Source organism: Anthonomus grandis, chromosome 4 (genome assembly GCF_022605725.1).
Source record: "Anthonomus grandis grandis chromosome 4, icAntGran1.3, whole genome shotgun sequence".
In the NCBI taxonomy this organism is placed as follows: Eukaryota; Metazoa; Arthropoda; class Insecta; order Coleoptera; family Curculionidae; genus Anthonomus; species Anthonomus grandis.
The window spans coordinates 34,409,524-34,421,431 of NC_065549.1; the positions used below are offsets into that span (position 1 = coordinate 34,409,524).

Here is an 11,908-nt window from a genome sequence, read left to right on the forward strand (position 1 = left end):
AATAAATTAAAACCAACTTGTTGTAAAATTTTGATTGTTTATCACAACAGCAATATATAATTTATTTATAGACATTCCACTAAGAAATTTGTAAGATGCAGAATATAAACAAAATTTATAGATAACACAGTTGGCCATCTACTTAGAAACGATGAAAATAAACGCGCGTATAGTTCATTTCAAACCTTTGTACTGGTAACAATTTGTGTTTTTTGTATCTACAAGCCTTGTCTTTTATCTTCCACAGTTTAAAATGGGTAGAAAAAAAAATTGTGATCCGTCAATGCGTAAAATAATTTTTACGCTAAGGGAAAGAGGTTGGACTTATAGTAAAATAGCTGACCACCTAAAATGTTAAAAAAAAAATGGTTTTCTATGCACTCAAACACATAAAAGAACATAAAACGTACGAAAATATTCCACGCAAGAGAAGATCTAACAAAAGCAGCCAACGAACTGATAAAACAATTGTTCGAATGGCTAAAATGAATCCATTTTTAACCTCCAACCAGATTAAAGAAGAACTTTCTCCAGCTATCGCGATATCATCACGAACTATAAGACGACGACTTAATGAGGCCAACCTATTTGGATGAGTATCCCGCAAGAAACCACTGCTAAAGAAGAAAAATCGCCAGGCTAGATTAAAATTCACTAAGGACCATATTAATTGGACCATAAAAGAGTGGAAAAAAGTATTATGGACTGATGAGACAAAAATAAATCGCATTGGTAGTGATGGTAGAATATTTGTGAGAAGACCAAGGGGTACGGAAAATAATCCGAAGTATACAACCAGCACGGTCAAACATGAAGGTGGAAATATACAATTATGCGGATGTTTTTCGTGACGTGGTGTTGGTCTTAGTGAAAATTGACGGTATTCTTGACCAAGAAAAATATAAAGATATTATGGAGAACCACATGTTGCCGTTTGCTGATGAAACTTTGCCGGTGTCTTGGGTTTTGCAACAAGACAATGATCCCAAGCACACGGCTAAGTCTGTAAAAAAATTGTTTGACGATAACCATGTTGATGTACTTGATTGGCCCTCATGTAGTCCGGATCTCAATCCCATTGAGAATCTTTAGAGAGACCTGAAAAAACTTTTAGAACATAAAAATATTAAAAACCTTAAAGATCTGGCGGAAGAAGAAGAGCAGGCGTGGAAATCGATACCACTAGGGAAATGTCAACATCTGGTGGAGTCAATGCCCAGGAGATGTAGAGCTGTCATTGAAAATAAGGGATTTGCTACAAAATATTGATTTATTTAGGGTTTAAGAGTTCTTATTTTATTTTTTTAAATGGATAATTCTTTGGTTTCTAATTAGTTGTCTAATTAAAGATTTGTATAAAAAATTTACTTTTTTTTAAAAGTATATATGTTAAGACAAATCCACTAAATTTATGGTAATATTAAAGGTAAATGTTAGTTACGACAATGGGCGAGAAATTTAAGAATAAACAATTTTATTTACAAAAGATTTATGATTTTTATTAATTTATTCACATTGTTTCTAATTAGTTGGCCACCACTGTATATTTGTTTCAAAAAGATAAGTATATCATGAATTTTGCTAAAAAAACAATTAAATATTGTTAAATTAGGAAGGTCTTGTACCTTAACTTTTAAATGAGAAACAATAAGAGTCATAAAATCAGGAAAAAACAAAAATTGTTTGAAAATTTAAAAAAAACTAAAAAATTTTTACTTACTAGCCTAAAAATTTTCATACAATAAATTGTAGAAAAGCTCTAAATTATTTTATTAAATTTTAAGTTAACCATTGTCATTGCCACGCTCATTTTTTTATACCACATTTATGCCACGCTTATTTTTTAGGTAATTTTTAGACATTTTGACTCCTAATTCATATTTTATTGGAGTGATCTGGAGAGCTCAGTTTGCTTAAATACTGTTACTTGTTTTCAGTAAATCAAACTTAAGAAATTGTTTTTTCGGTCTTTATGTTTGACTGACTTACAACCACTCATATTTCAAATTCTATTTTTCTTTTACATTTTAAGAGATATGCTGGTTAAGCTATTACAAGATTACGTTCCTTTAAATCAGTCAAATGATGAGAAATAAGATTGTTGGTAAGAAGTTCTTTAATACTTATTATCATATCAAGTTATTACTCTCATTGAAATGCAAAGATGGGAAGCCTTTTTTATGTATCAGTATTCAGTACACTTAAGCACAATAAGGCCATACTAAGCTTACACATTTTATAGGATCATTTAAAATTTACAATTTTGGTAAACATTTCATGACTAGAAAGTGACTAGAATATTTTTTATGACTAAATTATTTTCACTACATTTTAAATTAAGAAAAACTAACGAGGTTTTTTGAGTGAATTGAAGTTTGACCAGTTCCACCAATTAAGTTTTCTTATTAAATTATATAAGACAATCAAATTCTTCGGTCTTTTCTTAAATTATTAAACTAAAAACTTCTTAAAAATGATATAAGTTTTAATCAAGCATAACTTAAATGTGTACGATATTGGGTTTATCGTAAAAAAAATCAGTATGAGTAAACGAAATAACTAAAAACTAAATGACTAGAATAAAATTAATTGTATAATGACTAGATTCATTCTGACTAGATTTTTGCAATGAGAAAAGAAACCATAATAATTTAGATATTGTCGCATTATCTATCTATTTTTAAATAATAAATTTGATCTGATACCTACATAATAAATATACAAAAATATATATACAAGCCTATTTACAGCTGCCGTTTGCGAAATCCATCCAAGATATAGAAGGAAAGTACCTATCCGAACCCATAAAAGGTTCTCCGCAGGCGGGAGGTAAGGGAGGTGGCCTCCATAGACTAGGTGGAAGACGCGGTATTGGCCTTACAGGCACAAGCCGCTGTCAGTCCATTTGGTGTAGAGTTTGATGTTTACGAAGGTAAGCTATCTAAAAAAAAAGCTAATCTTTAGTAAAAAAAGACAGCTTCACGTAACAGTATGCTAAACGCTAAAATGAAATTGTTTGGAAAAAAATGATAATATAAGAAAGGTAAAAACTTACTCGTCTAAAAGCCTTGCCACATTCACCGCACGGAAATTGTTCTCCTGATTCTGACTCGCCCACTGTCCCTTCTTCCTGTTTATTTTCTTTGGTTGGCCTTGGCTTGTGCCATCTCCTATGGGAAGCCAAGTTAGCAGGACAGTTAAAAACTTTATCGCATTCTGGACATCGGTATTCTACATGGACTATTCTGGAACACCTAGAAATAAAAGCTTAATTAGATCACAACACTATGTATAAATAAATAGAAAATCAATTTGGAATACTCCAATACAAAGATTTGACCACGAACATAAAACAAGTATAGGAGCTATAATTTGCACAATAAACGTGCATAGACATTTCCATCCTGTGATAATGGAAAAGATTTAAAGGTAAAAGTGAAAGACAGCATAGTTTTGGAATACGTTGGACGGAACTGTGATATAGCAGAATCTCTATTTACGTCTGGCCAAGTAAGGTCTTGCGTGCAGAACCCAATATATTAGCTTAGAAATAACAAATTAGGTAAAAGGAGAACGATAGCATTTTCTCTTATTTCTATCTATTAACTAAGCTTCGACCCAAATTGAACGTAGATAAGGCGTGTGCCGTACTTAATTTTGCCTCTGGCAAAGTCGACAAGTGACAAGGGCAAGTGAGGAATCGGTGAAGTATTATCGTTCTCTCTTTGAGTTAAGGTTTGGGTATTTTGGCATCTATATCTATATTATCCTAAGGTCATAAATGCAAATCTTAAATATAGAAATTTGACAGTATTGAAATTGGGTAAAAAATGCATATTTTTTAGCTTGCCCTAAACTGGAACATTTTTGTAAGTAATCACTATAAACAAGAGACGAAAATAAAACCTAAAAAATCTTTTAAAAATCCATGAAGGAATCATGTTCTATCTCTGTACTGTTTTTACACAAGTCTGTATTAAAAGTTTTCTTAACTTTCATCAGAAGTTATTTACTTATTCACCCTAGATTTTATCTAAGTTTCTGTCCTATTAGCTTCTAAAATTTATCTTGTGAGACTTGCAAATATCAAGGGATAATAAGACCAAGATGAAGGATTAAAAAAAAATTGGCAAACCAAATTAATTTTATAACGTAATAATTGTGATCTCTTCATAGCCACTTTCAAAAAATGAACGAACAACTAAATGTACATATATATTGCAATATAATTTTATAAAACTATTTTTTTTTCTTTTTAGATATAATAGCTCCCTATTTTAGCACTAGATATTATAGCTCCGTTGAGAACAGTTCAAGTTTATCCCAGATAAAAGGTTTGATGGAACGTTGTTGTGGAAGCTGCTACTAGACATAGAGATGTAAGTTATTAAAAAAAAAACTCACGAAAACTTCAATAATTACAAAGAAAAAATAAATTTAGCATTAAGAATAAGGGATCAAAAGAGAAAGAATCACAAAAACAAGATATATGGAAATAGGGAAAATCCAAGAGATGTGAAAAACTATGCAAGAATTTATACCAAAAAATAAACATGCGATGAATTTACAGAAAGTGGACATTAATAGTGAACTTAATACAAAAAATAATTTACCTAACAAATTAAATCACTATTTTATAGACAGTGCAGTGGCGAAGCGTGAACTTTTCTTTCGGGTAGACAAACAATAAAAATTGTTAATTAGAAAAAAATGTGTATTCAATATTATTGACTTTAATGAAATAGAGAATGAAAGCGCATGAAATATTAACTCAAAGGGAAAAAATATGTAGTGATATAAAAAAGAAAAAAATAATTACTACTAGCATAAAAAGATAGATAGATAAAAATAAATACTACGTACAAAAAGAACACAACATAGGTATAACCATAACTTATAAATCCCTAATATCCATTATTTTAAAATTAATTAAAGACAAATAAAAACACAAAACACAACTAAAATACAATTGCCAATATCAAACAGTCGTTCATAAATAACCCCTAAAATATCCACTAAAAAAATCTTTTCTATACACCCAAAAATAAAAATACTAATTATTAACAAAATATTATAAGACTAATATATAACAAAACTGAAGATGTATTGCGGCCGACCAGATCAAGCGTGTCCATAAACAATAACCCTCAAGAGCATAATAAAATAGCTGGTCGACTTCGATAGACAAAAGCTCAAGTGTCTTTCCCGCGAGTAAATTTTGCATACGTAATAGGCTGAATACTAATGCGGCTGGACCTCTGTCACCTGCTTGATGCGTATAAATGGTTCGATTAAATGCTCCAAATTTCGGAAGACAAATATCAATGTGTCTTCCTAGGGCTCGTATACATTAATTGGGTGTCAGCCCTGCATTTTTATTTTTATTTTAATTGGTGCGTCAGGCGGGGCGGGGCGCGCCTTAGATATTATAGATAGATAGATATTATAGCCGTTTAGATACTATATAATAATAGTAAGGAGAGCGACTACATTCTGTGTTATTTTTTTTTAATTTGAATTTAACAATTACATGAAATAATTACGTAATAAATTAATGAGAAATAACTGGATAATTTTGGGTAGACAGTGTCTACCTTGTCTACTCGTACGCTTCGCCACTGAGACAGTGTCAATAAAATTCTATTAGATGTAGATAGAACAAATATTGCAGAGAATTTTTTAAATTTTAATTCAATTAATTATACGGAACTTAAAGAAATTTTGTTCAACATCGCGAATAAAACAAGTCCCGATGAAATTAATATTAGCCTATTTAAAAATTCTTTTGAGAACAGTAAACAACCACTGCTAAGATTAATAAAGTGTTTTCTTAAAACTGGTAAAATACCTATAACAGTTATTGCGATACCAAAAGTAAATAAATTTAATTTAGTTAATGACCTACGAATGATAAATATTTTATGTCTTAGACAAAATATTGGAAAAAGTTGTATACATAGCTTGTTAACTCTCTTAATGTTAACCACCTAATCAGTGACTTTTAATCCGGCTTTAGAGAAAAATTTAACTGTGTAACTGTTGTTTAGCGTTTAATGGCTGATTAGAAAAAATATAGATTTTAATTCATCTACTGGTGCTATTTTCGAGTACTTTAGTATGTATTTAAAAGATACAAATCAGGTATTAAAAATTAATTATGTTTTATCGAAACAATTAATAAATGAATGTGGCGTTATACAGGGTAGTGTAGTAGGACCCTTGGATTTAGTATATTATATTAAAGAATGCACTAATTAATTATCTTTTTGCAGATAGTGCTTTATTTTATTTTACTGTATCGAGCACACATGAGCTTCAAGTTAAATTAAATAGTATATTAAAATCGGCCTATGAGTGCTGTAATTTAATTGAGTTCTATGAGTAGTGTGATCGGGAGTTAAATTTTAAAAGCTATGATGAAGATTTCATATAAGATCTATATTATTTATCTAGGTGTTCACCTCACTTAAGCTTGACCAAAAAAAAATTAATTACAATGTACTTATCCTGCCTCACTTCAATTATTGATTAACTAATTAAACAAAATGAGTTCTCCCGAGTTCAAAAGTTGCCAAATATAGCTTTACGCATAATATTAGGAAAACCAAGATTAACATCAATAAAAGACAAGATATAGGCTTTAGAATGGTTACTAGTCAGAGAGCACCTTCCACTCAATAGTCTATTGTGGACATTTGTCCACAACAAAAATTGAAAAATATGAAAAGTTTTAATAGAGAATTATCATTTTATTGTAAATTTATTATAAAATCACCTATTTCTGACCAATTTTTCACGTCAGTTGTCTGATTTGTATCGCGTTTTTGTTTGTATAATATACATACGTTTGTGGTAGTAAATTTTAACAATGAAGTAGAGGTATTATTAGGCAACCTTATGGTATACGGGAAAAGTCAAACAACTGACGAAATTCAAAACCTCATTGTAATCTAATTTGTATGAGTTTTATTTGACTCAATAAATGATTAAGAAGTCATATAAATCCTATTAATATAAATAAAGTCCTACCAAATTAACTCGTATGTTTAAAACAATTATGTATTTTTTTTTAAATAAAAACTAAATGCTAATATGTATGTTATACTCAACTAGACAAGAAATTGATAGTGATCGAATTAGTTACGCCAAGGCACGCTATGCTGCACTTGCGATATACTGGCGCGTGCCAACAGGTGCTCCCGCATGGCACCCACCATGCTCGTGCACTGTGACCAAAATATTTTAAAGCAATTATTGATTAAACATTAGTATTTGCGTTTACACTGGTCGTAATCAACTTGTGAACCAGTTTATCATTATAGAACATATTATATATGATCGTTTACGAAAGTTTAAACTGTTATAAAATAATGATTACCTGTGTTGCGCCAGTCCGAAAGCATCTTCGTATAATTCTTTGCAAAGGCGACAAACATAATCCCCGATGTGGTTTTCAATTTTTGCTAACTCAGCTTTTGCTTCCTCGGTTATTTCAACGACGTTGAAAGCTGGATCGATATCTCCTAAATAAATAATAAGTAGATTGTTAATGATATTTTTTGGATTAAAGGTCTAACAATAAGGCAGATAACTATTTTTGCATAAGTTTTGTAACCTATTTTTAAACATACCTTTTCTTACAACTAAGTGTTCGTCAGGTCCCAGCTCCCGAATAATTGTTCCGGAAACTGGAGAACTGTTGTCTTCATCGAACTGAAGTTTTCTAGTCGCTTTGGTTTTCTTCGGAGTTGGAGAAGAAAACTGCAAAAAAAGACTGCTTTTATTATTATTTTAATTATGCAATAAATTACAATTTTTTTAACACATACAATTAATTTAAGTTTTTTTACTAAGATCATTTGCAAGTATAACATGGCAAATGATCTTAGTATATAGTTAGATGGTTTAGTTTAAGAAAAAACGTTCTTAGTCCCCCTAGTCAAACCTAACATATCATAATAAGCTTTAGGGGATTAAATGTCTTCAATTTAGTGATTTTAAGTCAATTACTTCCCATGAGGTAGAAAAATTACTAAGAAACCTATCATTTTAGGTATAAATCTCCTTGAATATTTCATATTTTTAGCTTCAAATGTTGAAATAAAAAAGCGTTAACTTAACCAGTTTAAGTTATGCATTGTTAATTTATTTGAAAGTTTGAGATATATTATTGAATCAAGAAGCTATAAGATCATTGTCTAAATTACATTTCTGTAATATTATTTCATTGAAATTAGAATAAAAAATTACCATAAATAAAGAAGTGTTACTTTATCAAAACTAGTAAAAGCTAAGTTAAATTCAAATGATTTCACTAAAATTACAATACTTATAAACGTTTTTTTATGCTTAATATCCCTCAGCAACCGGCAGCATAGCTGAGTAGTTTACTACTACGAAAATAATTAATAAAGTTTTATTTTTAGTACGTATATTAAAAAAAAATGTTACAAGAAGGTTTAAAAGCGGAAATTTTTTTGCCATTTAAACAATGCCAAATCTTCGGACATATAACCAATGGACACGTCTTTATTAATGTTATCACGGCAATTAGGAAACACCCAGTAAAACACGTAACTATAATACCACAACTAATAATTTACCTTGACTTTCTTACTTGGAACTTCTGATGTTAATGGTGTCTGAGGACTTTTGAGTTTTGGAGACGGAGTACAAGGAGGAGTAATGGGCGTTGAAGGTGTCTTAACACTTAAGTCCAATGGCGCCGTAGTAGTTAATTCCAATGGCTCTGTGTGTCGTATGTAATGTTGGAACTGCAAAAAGCTAGTATCCAAGCTTAGCCTATCGATACCCAGTCTTTGTAATAGAGTTGGTTGTGGTGGATAAAAGTGCGGGGATCTATAAAAAAAGAATTATTTTATTTTACATGTTATATGAGGTTAATATTTATATAAGCAAACAAAACTTAATTTTAAATATTTTCTTTAATCGCGGGGGTTTATTATTATTTGCTTAATAGTTTAGTTGAGTCAAAGTGAATGTAACTACTAAAATATTAAGGCTAATTAAGATAATCTAGAGGGACAGCTCGTGGTTAATTTTTGGGAGAGTTAACATGGCCATTTCTAAAATGAACACAAATAATCGTTTTTCATATGAAAAAAACTGTTTTGTACTCAGGTTGCAGAAAAGTTTAAAAACAAACTACTTTTTCTTAAATATTAAATTTCTTACAGAAAATTATATTCTGTATGCATTTTTTATATTTTGAAATACTAGTAAGGACTGTTTAAGCTTATACAAAAATTATACTTTTTATTATTCTACCTTCTTAAATCTAGATTATCCATTAGATATTAAAAAAATACGCCTTCCAGACATATTCCGACGCCAAAAAGTTATGCATTATCAAAAAAATAATAATTTCCTTAAAAAGCATTTATGCAGGAAAAGATTTTGATAGCACTAAAAAAATCTGAGATTAATAACCGTTTACTTAAACATAGAATTTTATTTAATGGATGTTTTCAAAATTTTGTCCCAACGCAGAAATTCCTCTTTTGAAGGAGTGTTTTCTAAGCAGATTTTTAATTTTTTTCATATATTGAATCGTATTTAACAATAATTTAGATTTTAAACAAAAATTTAAGGTAAAAAAAAGTGGACGGTATTTTTGCAAACTCCGATATTTTTAGAAACAATATGTTGCATAAAAATAATCAGTTTGTCTAATTAAAATAACAGAATTTTCCTAGATTTAAGTTAATTAAATATTTGTTCATGATATTTTTGTTTTGTTTTTTTTTTAGAAAAAAAAATGGCTACAAAAAACCACTTATTTTGCGATATAATAATTATGTATGATATTAATATTTAATAATTTTCATTATTCAACTGCAAAAAGTTAATTGGTACAAATAAAACATAAAATGAATTATAACTATTAAATTGTGCTTATTGATTAAGATATTGCACATATGAATAATAGAAGAAAGTACATCCTTAAATATTGTATTTCTAATTAACAAACTCAGAACCTCAGATATTTAATATATTAATTAATAGTATATATTTAAGCTGTGTTATAAATTTCATTATATTTTTTTTCTAATTTTTGTGCTACGAAAATTCTTTAAAAAGAAACTGCTTATTGTAAGACAAAGAGTGCTTAGCCTGAAAAATAAGTTTCTACATAATGAAAAAATGGTCTCCAAAAATATAAATTGAGATCTCCAGGTCAGCTTAAAATCATTAACAGTAACTTATATATAGATGCTTAATCAGAGTAAAATAACTTTTTTATATATCAAATTTAGGTAATAAACTCATTTTTTATATTATTCGATGTTTAATTATACTAAGTAATTGATTAATGTTTATTAAATGCATAACTTAAATGGACATGATTGGCAATATTTGCTTTAAAATTATTTTAATAATTGCTTAGATTTTAGTTGAAAAATATTTTCAATGAGTTAAAGCTCATTTATTTAATATTAATGCAGTACACTTGCATTTATTATCAAGCTATAATTTTTTATAAGCTAAAAGATTAAATAAAGCAAACTTTGACTAACTAATCACAGGCAAATCTAGCTTGTAAAAAATTAATAATTGCGATAATACACTTTTCTTATTAATCAGTAAGATGTTTATTTACAAAATAGATAAAAAGTTTACTACCTGCTATAGTTATTCTAGTGAAAAACTTTTATAGTAATTTAAGTATTATTTTAAAAAAACGATTATTTATTAGTTTATTCGATAGCTCATTGTCGATAAATTCTATGTACAATTATTAGTATACATGACAAAAGTATGATTTTAATTTATTGTTTAAAATAATTCTTTAACTAAAATAATTGTTATATGCAATGTTTTTAAGAAAAATGTTATTACTAGTTTACTCTAATTTTTGCTACCGTAGAATATTTTTGTTTTTTATTTTATTTGATAGTTTTATAAATAAATTTTCATATTATTTATTTCTATAAAGTAATGTTTATTTTAATCATATATTTCTATATATAAAATAGATTAAAAATCTTTTGAAATTTTGGGTATAAATTAAGTATTGTATTAATTCCTTAAAGAAAATGAACAGGTGCAACTGCTTAGTTATGACCAACAGCATAAGAACTATTTATAATTATAAAATAGCCCTAAAATGCGTAAGCAAAATATGTATTTTTAAATATTTAATAAAGTTTTGCTATAGTTACCAAATCCTTCAACAAAATATAAAAAAAAACGATCAAAATAATCACTCTTCACAAAACACAATCACTGTATCAAATAACCCTACCTAAACGTAGCGAATTCCATCTCATGGTGAGGATAGCTCGACAGACGAGGCATCCCTCACCGAATACCACGACCGACTAACTTCCAAGTCGCATTTCACTCTTATTGCCGAACTCCGTCGGAAGTTGCCAGGTTTTAAGCCCCCAATAGCGGAGCTACTCCGCCTCGAAATTGTAACGCACGTGCGCTAGGTGGGACGAAATGCCGTGACGCTATTGGCCCGCGTTACATCAGCGTTCTTCATTGGCATGAGGCTTCCGACGGAGTTCTGTAACGGATTTTGAAGATGCTGATGTCGCGTAGCTCGTCTGCATTTCGAGCAACAATAGGTAGGTTTCGCGAATATTATTATCGGAAAGGCGAGGCGTTGTGACGCCTCGAACTTTAGGGTTTCTTTTTCTAGATAGATTGATGTGTATGATTCTTTAAGGTATTTCTTAAGGTAGAGTTATATATATGTAAATCAATATAATATTAGAGTATATATCAGTTGCATGGCAAAATGAAAGGGTTGAAGGTATTTACAAAATAAATAGTAGTATGCGCTTTATTTAAAGATGTTCTCTCATATTCCTATAGCAACGCTTTTTATGGACTTTTGTATTTTTCACTTAACCCTTGAGGTGGAGTTACCCTCCTCTGG

The 11,908-nt window shown here is 29.4% G+C and overlaps 1 protein-coding gene across 1 annotated transcript; it reads right to left on the reverse strand.

Annotated features, from left to right (window-relative positions):
• Positions 1-2,563: 2,563 nt before the first annotated feature.
• Positions 2,564-11,340, reverse strand: LOC126735521 (insulinoma-associated protein 1a-like). The gene is made up of 6 exons (XM_050439560.1): positions 11,267-11,340; positions 8,604-8,859; positions 7,632-7,761; positions 7,379-7,523; positions 3,056-3,254; positions 2,564-2,941 (listed from the first exon to the last, which is right to left on the reverse strand). Exons 1-6 carry the CDS (start codon positions 11,317-11,319, stop codon positions 2,897-2,899), a joined length of 828 nt encoding a protein of 275 aa, XP_050295517.1. The 5' UTR covers positions 11,320-11,340; the 3' UTR covers positions 2,564-2,896.
• Between the last annotated feature and the right edge of the window lie 568 nt (positions 11,341-11,908).

Excerpts from the sequence above, each read along its gene's own strand:
- LOC126735521 (XM_050439560.1), bottom strand. The coding sequence starts at position 11,319 with ATGCCTCGTCTGTCGAGCTATCCTCACCATGAGATGGAATTCGCTACG. Across the intron at positions 8,860-11,266 it reads ATGGAATTCGCTACGTTTAG|ATCCCCGCACTTTTATCCAC; the intron begins GTAGGGTTATTT and ends CTTTTTTTATAG. Across the intron at positions 2,942-3,055 it reads GTGGCAAGGCTTTTAGACGA|ATAGCTTACCTTCGTAAACA; the intron begins GTAAGTTTTTAC and ends CTTTTTTTTTAG.